The sequence below is a fragment of the Squalius cephalus genome, assembly GCF_949319135.1.
Source record: "Squalius cephalus genome assembly, chromosome: 13".
Lineage (NCBI taxonomy): Eukaryota > Metazoa > Chordata > Actinopteri > Cypriniformes > Leuciscidae > Squalius > Squalius cephalus.
The window spans coordinates 25566882-25581033 of record NC_137134.1 but is presented as its reverse complement, the minus strand read 5'-3'; the positions used below and the strand labels follow the sequence as shown (position 1 = coordinate 25581033).

At 36.2% G+C, this 14152-nt stretch overlaps 1 protein-coding gene across 1 annotated transcript in view; it reads right to left on the bottom strand.

The window, feature by feature from the left end:
* Positions 1-14152, bottom strand: part of LOC307169739 (uncharacterized protein) — an 89188-nt gene that overhangs the window by 3886 nt on the left and 71150 nt on the right. The window contains exon 2 of the mRNA XM_079890534.1: positions 515-853. Coding sequence (XP_079746660.1) covers positions 515-608 — 94 coding nt within the window. The 5' untranslated portion in view covers positions 609-853. The remainder of the gene's footprint in view (positions 1-514; positions 854-14152) is intronic.

The window sequence follows — 14152 nt, the reverse complement described above, 5'->3', positions numbered from 1 at the left end:
GTCAAAATAGAGTTTTGTGGCATTTTGGATCACAACTCTGCCTTATGTCGTTCCAAACCTGTATGACTTTTGTTCTGTGGAACATAAAAGAAGACATGTTTAATTGTTTTGTCCATACAATGTTCATGTTCCACATAAGAAAGAGAGTCATAAAGGTTTGGAATGACATGGGGGTCAGTAAATGATGACAGAATTTACATTGTTTGAGTGAACTATCCCTTTATTTACTGAATGCATTTTATATGCATTTAAAATGTAGAATCTTTCTGTTCTGGGAATATCAGCCTATAAATATTGATTATTGCAATAAGGGCTCAAATTTCTGTCCAATGAATTGCTATGTTTGCAATAAAAACATCTCCTCCCTCTAATATCAAGCGAGATATGGTTCATGGCTGCAAATTAAACTTACATGTTTTTAAAAAATGAAGCATATTAAAGAGTCTGAACGTGTCTCATCATCCTTTTGAATAATCATTGGCCTAATATGAATATACTGAAATTCTCTACTCACCATAAACAGAAACGTTGAAAGACTGATGTATAGTGTTACTGACATCATGGAACTTCAGTTGATAAAGTCCAGAGTCTGTGGTTCTGATGTTCATGATGGTGAGAGATCCAGTCTGACGGTCAAACTGCAGTCTGTCCTTGTATGTTTCATTACATCTACCATCATATATAATGGTGTTGCGCAGATCAACTGTAGCCGAACAGCTCTTATTAGGTCCAAATTTCTCCCACAGTATTAGATCTGTGGGATGTTTTAAAGTAACACCAGTGGATAGAGGGACAGATTCTCCTTCAGTCGCTGATACTGACTTCACTCCATCCGCCTCGACAGCAAACACACCTGGAAAAACATTCAAGACAAGTGTCTCAATCACTCAATTTACTCACAACTTCTTTTTTATCTTAAAATAATCAATGTCCTCCATTAGGAGGGCAGTAAAACTCAAAGCAGTTGGAATTGTCTCGAAATGCTAAACAATTTTGAAAACCAAAAAACTTGTCAAAAAACAGGACAATATCATGCCATTGTTATGTATTATGCTCAAAGACATACATTTTATTACAAGCCTGTTACCCCATGTAGCCAATAGAGGGCAGCAAATACACTTTAAATTATACATCAAATCTTTATAATAATTATATTTAAATGGATGAATAATGCCAAAATTGACCAATGCTTAAACTTTCATATCAAGTCTGGTACTGGTGGGATTTTCTTGTGTAATACTAGGTTACTCCAGGGGATCACTATGGAGTTACTTACCTCATAATATGCTAAAATGCACTTTTAACTAAATCTAAATAAATCGACTAAATCTACTTTAAATGAAAAAGGTTAGGTAGGAGACTTGCATACATGAAACTGTCCGATCCTTAGGAATCCGTGGATTATTATTGTGAAAAAAGTAAGAGAACTATGACAGTTGTTGAATGGAAAAAAAAAATGTGTTTGTGTCACATGTGGAAAGAAAGCAGGAAAGTGTCTAAACCACAGCAGTGGGCGATGCTTTACACTCTCTCAAGCACAGATAGACCTTTAACAGCCACTCTCATTTAGGCCTTTTTTCCGTTTCTTTTTTTTTCCTTTTCTTTTTTTTCCTTTCAGTTCTGTCGTGCATATGCCCACACAGAGTCTGTTCCTGCAAAACTTCTCAGAGAGCTCTGGAGAGTTTATTCTAATAAATATTAGGGATCATTTGAACATGCTTTCAAATATCAGTAAGCGTGTATTAGCTTGATGTGACTTGTTTTAATCAGCACAGAAAATATAATAAAAAGTAATCTGTGTCTACTGATGTGCAGAGAGTGTATCACCAACATAACACCCCAAAACCACAGGACTGAGAATGTAACACCCACTGGACGGTTCCAGTAATGAGAGTCATTGGCTGAACCTGCTCTTCCTTATCCACTAAACTTTACAGAGACTCAACTAAAGTGATACTAGTCAGTCTTATACAATGCCCATGTGGACTGTCATCTTGTTTTTCATCTGTGTCCATGGTGAGTTATTTAATATTACATTTATCATTAGTTATTTTGCCTCTGTGAAGAGTTTTATCCTGATGATAGTCACTCTGCTAACGCTAAATCATCAGTATTGTTGCGGTAAAAGAGGAAATACCTGTGAACATGAAGCATTAACTGATCATTGATTATATTTACTTATAAATGGCACACAAAGGAGCTTAGAAACAAAATGAAACTATATCCTGTTGCTGAACACTTCCTTTGTGGTTGAAAAACAATTAAACAATTCATTTTAACTGCAGTTTCTAACCAACAACCTCATTTGAATGTGTTCCAGATGCTCAGACAGATGAAATGATCTCAGTATCAGTGATGGAGGGAGATTCTATCACTCTGAACTCTGGTGTCACTGAAATACTTAGATATGATCGTATTTTGTGGTTTTTTGGACCTTCAGAGACTCGTATTGCTGACATTAATGATCAGGTCATCACTATATATGACCAAAGCACGAGATTCAAAGACAAACTGCAGCTCGACAATCAAACGGGATCTCTCACCATAAAGAACATCACAACCGCAAACTCTGGACTTTATCAACTAACTGTTCTCAGCCAACGAGGGGTTTCACACAAAACATTCACAGTTACTGTATCTGGTAAGTGAAATAAACCTCCTCTATTACATTTTTTGTTTTATTAATCTTTCAGAGGGGAACTATTCTGGAAATGTGATGCAGTTTGTTCACTCACTCATTAGTTTATGTTCAATGTGGTTTTACACTTTGATGGTTCCTTCATCTTCTTTTTGTTTGTTTTCTTTTTGGTATAAAGCACCTGTTTCAACACCTGTCCTTCAGACAACCCCACAAGTTAGCCATTATCCAGGTGAGTCTCATAGCATTATAACATGAAGATTATTTCTTTTAAGCTCACTGTGCTAAATACCTTTTAATTGAAACGGTACACGTGTACAATGATTAAAGCAAAAGTAAGCAGAGGCAACAATTTGACAAGACAGTAGCAGGTTACTACTAGAGCACCGAGCAGCCGTAACAGCAAATACCTGCAAGTTGAAATCATGGTAGTTTAATTGTATTAATAGCAAGTAGCATGCAGACTGTTTCTACAAACATTTGTGAAAGAATGGGTCGCTCTCAGGAGCTCAGTGCATTTAAGCGTGGGTGGTACCGTGATAGGTTGCCACCTGTGCAATAATCCATTCATGAAAGTTCCTCACAACTAAATATTCCATGGTCAACTGTTAGTGGTATTACAACAAAGTGGAAGCAATTGGGAATAAAAGAAACTCAGCCACGAAGTGGTAGGCCACGTAACATCACAGAGTGGGGTCAGCGCATGCTGAGGCACACAGTGCGCAGAAGTCGCCAACTTTCCGCAGAGTCAATAGCTATCTCCAGACTTTGTGTGGCCTTCAGATTAGCTGAACAACAGTGCATAGAGAGCTTCATGGAATGGGTTTCCATGGCTGAGCAGCTGCATCCAAGCCAACACATCACCAAGTGCAATGCAGTGGGGTAAAGCACGCCGTCACTGGACTCTAGAGCAGTGGAGATGTGTTCTCTGGACTGGCGAATCACGCTTCTCTGTCTGGCAGTTCTATGGACGAGTCTGGGTTTGTGTGTCCCAAAGCATAATATGTTGAAAAGAGTATGTCAAAAGTCACTGAATGGTACTGTTTCTGGTCGCTTTTCAAAGCATGGATCCGTGCTCACTATAACGGCTAATATTGCCCACAACCCAATGCACTTTGGAGGAGGATTTAGTTCAGAACTAAGTTACAAAACTACAAACATGACGAATGTGAGCGACCGACGGTTAAAGCCACTGGCGTGAACCAGAAGGAGTGAACCAGAAGGAACTTTACTTCAGTACTGTAACATATTTTCTGAGTGAAATGAAATATTGGCGCTGTCCCAAATGGAACGCTAAGCCCTCACAATCTTCCTCCAAGTCCACACTTTTGTGATGTAACGCCGCTTTGACTGTCGGGTAGAAGTTTGCTGCGAATTGTAGGCTCGGCAGAAGTGCACATTGAGGGCACATATCAGCCAAAAAGGCAAGCACCCTTCTGAAACCTTAAATGACAAATGGGACACCCTATGGTCTTGTCACATGTACCTGGTGGCCATTGTAAGTCCACAAGACGGTATGTGCACATGAACTGTGCCATTTGGGACAGGGCCAGTGAATGAGAAAAATAGAGGTATTGGTTTGTTATTTTTCTTGATTGGAATTGATTGGATCTAGAAAAGTGGGTGTTATGAGATGATTGTTGCACATTGCAGTATACTGATTATAATTATTTTTTAATTGAATTATAATTAAAGATTATAATCTAGATCTAGGTAGATATTAGAATATCATATTAATAAAAGCTGGAGGACTTGTGTTGCCTAAATTACATGCAATTCATTTGAAAATATATATTATAATGGAGAGAAAATGCTGTACTACTGTTACTACAAACGAAGCTCGTTAAGCAATGTTTATGACACTTGACAGAATAGTGTTGTCTCTGAGGTTCAAACTCGTGGTAAATCAAGAAAACGAGATTCAAACAATAACCGTATTTGAGCTATATATAACAATGATTAATTTTTCACCTGTCTAATAAAACATAATATATTAAAGCGTATTTGGTGTCTTTTCCCATGGTTTCTATAAAGTAAAACTGGAAATCGAGGGTAACGCGGATATGACGTCATTGACAGGATACCGAATGACATAGGGCCGTTACACTGGTTAAAATAGTGAATTTCTCAGGATTTAAACAATGATGGAAACATTTGGGATAATGTAAGCACATAAGTCAACAAATTATATAATATTGTTTTTAGTGTTTTTTTTTTATATTTTAATATGAAAATACATAGTTCCTTTAATGTTATCTGCATCATAATTAATCTAAAACAACGTGAACTTTTATCAATCTTCCCTTCACTTCTCCAGCTCATCTGCCCATTCCTGTCATCACCAGTAATTCTTCACAGTGTTCATCATCATCATCATCTAGTCAGAATTGTTCACTGGTGTGTTCAGTGTTGAATGTGAGTGATGTGACTCTCTCCTGGTACAAAGGAATCAGTGTATTGTCCAGCATCAGTGTGTCTGATCTCAGCATCAGTCTCTCTCTACCTCTGGAGGTGGAATATCAGGATAAAAACACTTACAGCTGTGTGATCAACAATACCATCAGAAACCAGACCAAACATCTGGACAACATCAGTCGACTCTGTCAACCATGTGAAGGTAAGTGAGGTGTTGCCATATTTATGATAAACAAGTACATCATTGGCATTATTGCCTTTACTTTATCGTCTAAGTGCAATGGTCTACGCTTGTTGAAAAGCACAATGTGCATAATGTTTTCTTATTTTTATTTAGACTCTGTCCAGTGTTGTGGTTACACTGAAGCTGTGATCCGATTGGTCCTCTCTGCTCTGGTGGGAGTGGCTACTGTTGCTGTGCTGGTTTATGACATCAGATCTACAAAAATTAATCAGGAGGGGAGAGCACATCAGCATCAGTCCCTCACTGATACAATATAGTTGTTCAACAACTGTCTCAAATACAATTTGCCCTGACATAATGGGTCATGAGATGATGTAATTATGGACTTTTTTTTTAATTGACTTTCCAAAAAAATAGGGTACAAACTGGTGTCCTCCTAGTTTAGAACAACAATAAAGGCACAAATACCAGATCATTTGGGAAGATATATCAACTAAACAATATCACAAAAGCAACAGTTCAAACATCCACAGTATCAGATCATCATTTTCTACTTCAGTAATACCAGTAGAATGACAGAATCTCCCCCCAAAACTAAAAGTACATGTGTAATTATTATGCAAGTCGATATTCTGATCATATATATTTGTAAAAGCCTCTGTTTGAAGACTTTATCTTCCAGAATCTGGCAGTAAGTCCATCTCCTACCCTGACCCGTTTCAGGATCCTTTACCTTAGCCTAATTCTAAAACCTAATTCTTTACTTTAATCTTTTGCATTTAATATCTTTGTGTGTTTGTGTATGTGTGACCCTGCTGCCCCAATGAGCATCTTGTAAAATGGCCATGCTTTTTTAAAAATGTCTATATTCCATCCTTCTCATGGACATTTAATAATCTTTAAGAGTTTTCAGTGCGAGTTAAATCTCTTTTATGGCCCATTTTACCTGTAAAAGTAAACCTGATGAGTGTCTCTTTATCTTCACTTTCTTCTGCAGTCCCTCTTGTTCACCACCAGAGGTCAGCACTGACACACTCTTTTTTTCTTTTTTTGTACAGCTTGCCTGTTTTCTAGATTGTTTCTTTGCCCAATGCCTACTATTTGAACTATTCTTACACAGGCTAATTTGTTAATCCTAAAAGTCTTTGTATGAAGATCATTTTACCTTATCTGTGGCCCTAGTGCACAACAACACAACGAAATTTAAATAGCAAGCATAAGTTAACACAAAGGAATCAAGCCACAACACAACATAAATGATCCTATGTGTGCGCGCACAAATATCCTCCTAAGAAAATATGAAATATTAGACATTCTTATGAAAATGTTACGGTGTACATTGCAATGGGACTACACATGTATGCCATTTTACCCAAATATTGCATAGTCAGAATCTTTAACATTGTTGAGAATCATCTTTATAAAGTTTGGTTAAAGAATATTCTGAAACCTAAAAACTGATTGGTCAATATCTGAAAACAAATCTGTTGTTTTTGCTATAGGCCTTCATGTCTTTTTATTTATTCATCCACAGTGTAACACTTTAAATAAAAAAACAAAATGTAGAAAATGCTCCAAACAAATGTGATTTATGTGATTTTTTTTTTTTTACCTTTAAATTACATTTAAAACTACATTCACAAAACCTTTTTTTTTTTTGGTCCAGAAAGCTTTCTTCTTTTTATTTTAATATTTCTTTGGAGATTTTTCATGTTTTATTTATTTTAAGTTTGAATAGATTGTATCAATACATTATGAATAAATAACAATTAAAGCACATTCTTCACATTCTTTCAACCTAAATTCAAAATAACACATTTCATGCATTACTCTAGATTATTCTCAAAATATTTCACATTGGGTGTCCCTGGTTTCTGCCAACCTCTTGTGAAAAACACACACACAAAAAACAAAACAAAAAAATAAACCCACATAATCATGCCACTAGATGTCCTAAACACAGTTAAGTTCATCAGTGTGCATTCAGATATTTATTTAGACATTATAAAATATATTTTTGTAAATTCTTAGCATTTTTAGTTGTCATTTTGTTTTTTCTATATACACTGAACTGTCAGATATAGTAATAATTCAAGTTAGTAAGGTGGACAGGAGAAGAAAAAAAGTAAATCCTTCTATTTTAAATATATCTTTTATCTAAAACCTTCTAAAATATCCATTTAAAAATGCTGATTTTTAATACAGAATAAATTAAATGCTGCTGCATCTTAAAAAATGTGGTGTTATAGCCTAATTTCACCATTTATTTTACATTTGTGTCGTGGTGGGGTTGGGTTGGGCTGGGGGTGTTCTGCATTGTAAATGTGTTCAAATCTAGCAACTTGATATTTGTGTGCAGTCTGCAATTGACTGATTGATTGACAAATAAAAATAAAAAACATTCCATTCATTCCAATGGGGGTCAAATTTGCCCCCGATGGAAAAATTTGTATTTCAATCGCATAGACTCATCGAATTAAGTCATTTTCTTTAATCAAGAAACACTAAGCTTATGCTATTTGACGAGCAGAGAATGGTTTCTTAGTCAATTATTTGTCGTCGAGTCATCGCCAATAGTCTTATGCGTAACATGAGATTTTGGACAATGACCACAAAAAAAAAAAAAAAAAAAAAACTGAGCGCCCACAAAGCTAAAAATAAAATAAAATACAACATGCAAGTTGATGAAAACACAATGCGATGGACTTGCTGCCTCAGATGCGATCTTTCTAGTTACGGAGAATACGGCATCCACAATCATAAAATAGCCTACAATAATAGCTACAGCATTTTTGGTTAAACCCTGATGAAATCGACGAGAGTGAAAATGTATCAGGGTATTATCTAAACCAGAAGCGGTCTGCCACACTTTATCATAACTGTGTCCACAACAGTTATCAGTTAAACAAATACGTCTGATTCACTCCCTGTCAAAGTAGACATTAGGCTAATAACACATAATCTCTTCATAAGCTTATGTTGTCGCCTATTGTTACTGCTTTAAAACAGCACACCTGAGGGTTTTTTTTCTCTCTGATTTGTGTGCCACACATTCCAAACCACACCCATGACTGTTTATTTTAACTCAAGAGAAGGCTTGAGAATGTCATTCATTACTGTACTGCCTGTGTACAGATTTACACAGTGATGAAATGAGAAGGGACTTCTCCATTCTCCATTTTTATTTTATTTTTTTACCGGTTGTAAGATTACAAGTAAGGTTGTAATTGTATTAAATGTTGTATTGATCACCATAATTACAGTAGGCTACACTGTAAAAAAAAAAAAAAACAAAAAAAAAAAACAAACAAAAAAAAAACACTTTACGTTAAAAAAGCAGCTTTGGTTCTAAGAACATTTAGGCTTACCATAAAAGTACCATAGCAACATTTTACGTTTTACAGATTTAACTTGAAGAAAAAAAAATGTATTTCATTAACTGATATAATGTTAATAAAGGCTAAGCTCATCACAAGCTGCAAACATAAATGAAAATAGGCCTAGGCTATAAAAACGTGTCACGGTGTCTTTCACACAAACACTAAACACACCATCATTGTACCATGACACATTATTGCAGCACACTAAAATAATGCAATAAACATTAATTTAACAACATTAGATGTAACATAAAACCCTAATGTATAACTGTTAAGAAATAGCCTAACTTGAAAACGGTGATTGCAGGTAAAGTAGGCCACTTTTTGTTAAGCGTGTAATTTAGATAGAGGTTTATTTATTTTTCTTTATTGCTTTTGTTGGCTTTATCGTCCAGCAATAAGATTTAAAATGTGTTATTTGCAAGGTATATAATATACTTTAAGATCATTATTTTAAGATCCATTTTTCAGGTAAAGTGAGCAACTCCAGATTTATCAAAAAATATTCTGTTTCTTAATTAAAAACACATGATTTATTAAAACATATTAATCAAAGAAACATATTCAACAACATATTTAACAAACCCAAAAGCACAGGCTGATTCAAATTAATCTGTTCACTCAAATTCAAAACAACTGATAGAACATGTTGTGTTGACTTCATTAAATTTGGTGAAATCTGAATATCAGAATATTGTATATAAGTCTATACAACATTAAAAATTGGTCTATAACAAAACAAATAGGTTAACAAAAATGTGATAAGAGGAACATTTAAGGTAACCATTGTAAACCTTTTCTCTCTCTGTTTTCTCTAAACACTTTAAATTAAATAAAATTCATATTAATTAAAATAATATTTTAAAGCTTTATATTCTGCATCTTGCTTTATATTCAGCATTTTTCTCCTCACATTCTTTCTTCACTTTGAGTCATTTAAAGTTAAAAAAGTTTCCAACCAGAGCTTTACCTCATCAAGACATGCAAATAAAGATTGAATTGCACAAGGGTAATTTCTTTTTAGAGGCAGATAGATCTGGGTATCATCCACATAAAAATGAAACGATACACCAACGTATCACGAGGTCGTACGAATTCGTAATATTTAAACCCACGTGATGATTAGGTTTAGGGGCGGGGTGAGGGGTAGGTCATTCGTAGTAGGAATTCATTCGAAATGGCCTCCTCGTAAAATTCGTCCGAATTGCCCTAAGTTGGATACACCATACCATCTCAAAATCAAACCTATATATAAAAGAAGCATGTAGAAAGAAAAAAGCAACGGTAGCCAAATAGAGCCCTGCCGAAGTCCAGATTTATGATCAGCAGCATAGGAGATAAAATTGCTAATCCTGACAGAAAAATATATCTCAGTTAAATAAGATTTAAACCAATTGAAGAGAAGACTGAACCTTTTAGCCCCACAGTGGGGCTAAAAGGTTCAAAGCACTGAGTGACAGTTTCGAAGACCCCAGTCTAAACGCTCTAAAATTACGGAGAAGCCTGTGTCGGTATTGCAACTAAAATATCATAAAACACTCTCAGCAGAGCAGACACAGTGCTATGATAAGATTTAAACTTGACTGATTTTTTTTCAGAAATATGCTTTGTGTTTAGCAAAGACTAATTGGCAAAACACAACCTTTTCTACTAGTAGCCTACCTTAGAAATACAAATGCAACCCGATCACACTAATGCGTCTCTTATAGCACGCATTGTGTTCATCGTGCAATTTATACACCAAAATAAGTTTTTACGTGCATATGATACGCATGGGTAGGTTTAAGGTAGGTTTAGTAGTGGTAGGGTATGTGCATATGATATCCATGCATGGGTAGGTTTAGGTTGGTTTAGTAGTGGTAGGGTACGTGCATATGTGGGGTGCGTGTGGCTACACGCAAAAAAAGTGCGTATCAAATGCATGCGAAAACTGCGTATATCATATGCACGTAAAAACTCATTTTCGCGTATAAATTGCACGATAAACACAATGCGTGCAATAGAGACGCATTTTCAAGAGATGAGGACAATGTCTTTACAAGTAAATAGGCCTAAATAGCCTATTGAAAAACAAATTAGGCCAATTAGCCTACTAAATAGGTTTTTTTTATTATTAAATTTGCTAGTAGCCTACTAGGCTATATGCATATATTTTTTTTAAAGTACAGCAAAAAATAAATAGTAAGTAGCCTAAGAATGGTCAAAACTTGTGGCTCGGTAAACATATTTAATATTTTTTAAATATTTCTAAAAAATTCTAAAAAATGTCAAAACTTGCACCGTGACCACGCCATCATCCCCAAAACAACTGCGGTCTCTCACAGTCTGAGTTTTGCATGGCATTCGCATATAGACTTTATTTATTTAAATAGGCTAAGGAATTTTAATAAAAAAAACATTCAGTTTTTGAGGATAAATTAAAATGTCCGTTACATCATAAGAAAATCTGATCCAACAGGTTTTTATATTCATTGCCCTGCAAGCGCTATATTTAAAATATTTGAAATTTGAGTCACTGACTTCATATTCTCAAAAAATATACTTACAAAATATATAGGCTATGCCCCCACAAGCAAAGAATAGCCTAAACGTGTAATAAACACTTTAATGCATTTCATTAGAAAGGTGTTCTTACCTTCCACAGTCACTAAGACAATCAAATGCAAAAGCATTTTTGGTTAAATCCTGATTAAATCGCGAGAGAGACGATCCTTAATAAAATCTGTCAGGGAAAGTAAGCCAGAACCATACTGCCTTTTATAACTGAACAACATAGTGAAATAAATTGTGTGACCTAAAGCTATGACAAAGACCACACCCATGGGCCATGACATGAGTGAAGCTGAAGTTAAAGTGTTTGTATACCGACTTTAACCCAACCACATGAAACCTTTGATCATTTTAACTTAAGGCTTGAGGATGCTGTCATTTATTTCTGTATTATCGGCAGATTCACGTGAGAAATGAAGAGATATGTTGATCTGTCCTGTTTTTACTGTTTGAAAATCTGTTAAAAGCTGGGCAATAAACAGCTGAATGTAGGCTAATTCACCAAAAGGCTATTCTTTCCTTCGACGATCATTAAGAAAATCAAACGCAACATTCTCAGCATAGGCCTATTAATAAAATAGATATCTTTCCTCTAGCATATTCTCAATTTCAAAAGCTGTATCTGTGTCTGTATAAAAGCTGTATAAAAGTGTGTCTGTTCTGGCATGTCGGCTTGTAACCGCACACATGATATTAGGCTAGTGGTTAGTGGTTAAGCCGACATGCACACCCACAATTAATGGAAATCTTTGGGTCTCATTCATGAAACACGAGCAGAACGAATTTTTGTGTAAATCGTGTGTAAAGTGGTTCTGGCGTAAATTTTCGGATTCATTAAAATGTTCGTATTTTCCAAATGTTAGATGGTAGGCTACTAAAGAAATCTACACCTGCTCCCAGCCACGCGTAAATAGTGCGTTTAACATCCGAACGTTTTGCTCATTAATAAGGCTGCATTTTAATTCACCTTAATCGGGTACATATTTACACAGCATCATTACACAACATACGGTTTTTCTTTTTACTTCATTATGAGAGCCAGTAATAGATCTGCAAACGGAACACAAGTCCGCAAGTCACAAGTGTTGCAGTCAAGCTTCATGTCGAACCATTTTTTTGGGACTGTTCGATTAACAGATGAAACTCCATTAACTGAATCTGTAATATGCTGCCAAGCTTCCTTTTTTAGGATCTGATCCGCCACTATGTAGGCTACGCTTGAAAATACCATGTGGCGTTTTGAATGAACTTCTGATAATAAAACTTCAATTTCTGCATCTGAGAAATTTCTCTTTTTCATTCGCTTTTGAGAAGACATTTTGAAATCCTTCGTTTGGTGTCATAATATGATGCCCATATATAGGCTAGTTGTCAGTCGGATTTAATGGGCGGGATTTATGGTAATTGAGAATGAGCGTGCACGCGCGTACCATTTACGACTGATTGGAATTCATTAACACACGCACACATTTCACTATCACATCTGACGTTTACAAAGTATTTGTGAATCAGGAGAAGAGTTTTCGGGAAGGTCTCTTTACGCGCAAATCACTCACATATTTACTCGTATATTTACGAATGTTTCATGAATGAGACCCACTGAGCGGAAACCTGTTCTCAGTCGTGTGCCCTCTATTTGAACTGTTCTCACCTCGCCTATCTTGTGCTGTTACTTTGTTGACAATGGTTGGATTAAATCCCCGCACTCCTCGTTTATTCTGCATTGGTCCTCCCTCTCAGAATTCCGAACAGAAGTTTAGGGGCCATTCCGCGCAAAACTGTCACATCCAACACCAAAACAATGCTATGGTATTTAGTTGGCGTTATGGATGTGACATTTTTGCGTGGAATTGCCCTTAGGCTGCTCTCGAAACTTCTTGAAATAAACACACAGTGTCCCACAGCCACACTCTAATCAACCAAATCAGCACTTTTAAAATAAACCAAGTCACAAATCTTACACATCTCGTGTCTTTATCTGCATGCGAGTACAAACTCAAACCGAACGTGTGTGTTATAAAAAGCACTGCATCACTCATGCTGTTCACTTAAAAGAATGCGGTGGGATACCGGGTGATGTGGCTTACAAATGCGAAACAATAACAACTTTAAACCTCCAATGGTCAAGCAAACAAAACTATGCTACTTACCGAGCATGACGCACAGATATATCCAAGACAAAGTGTCCATTTTCATCTCATTGAGTAAGGTAATAAACTATCCGTCAGCAGCTTGCCTTTCAGTGAGCGGGACTGTGCATGGACAGTCTGTATCTCAGTGTGTCTATGCTTGAGAAAGAGTGGGAGGGACATGAGTAGCCTCGGGCGCGCGGGGCGGGCACGTCAGCTCTTTCTTTTCGCTAGACTTTTACTGCTGCCGGTGATGGCTAATGAGCCGGACACGCGCTTTTGACAGGTTTATCATTACCTATGTGTGTAGCCTGTGATGACTAATGAGTTTTAGAGCCCGGCACGCGCTTCTGGAAGGTTATTTGCAGCCTAGAATTCATGCAGTGCAGTTAGGCTACTATGTGGGGAAAGGGGAAGTCATGTGGCTCACCTTATTGCACCATGCAGTCAAGGGAATTTGAAGCCTCCAATAATTGTGAGCTATAGCTATCGTAGATTCACAATTTTTTTTTCTAGGAGACCCATATTTTACTTTCCTTAACGACTCTTGCTATTCTTAATCTATAATGTGAATAATGTAAGCAGAAGTGGTTAGTAGTCTAACGAAGAAGGCTACATTTACTTCGTCACATCTACTTCAGTTTTTTTGCAATAATAAAAAAAAATCTGACAAGGAGCGCAGTTACCCTGAAGTTGTTCTTATCAATAAGAGAAACAAACGCAACATTCTCAGCGTTCGTATATATATCCTCAAGTTTAGACTCTCAGCGCGCAATTCACATAGCCTATCTGTAGGAGACCGTAGGCTATACTGTCATCATGTGGCTGTATCCATAAACAAACCATCACATATATT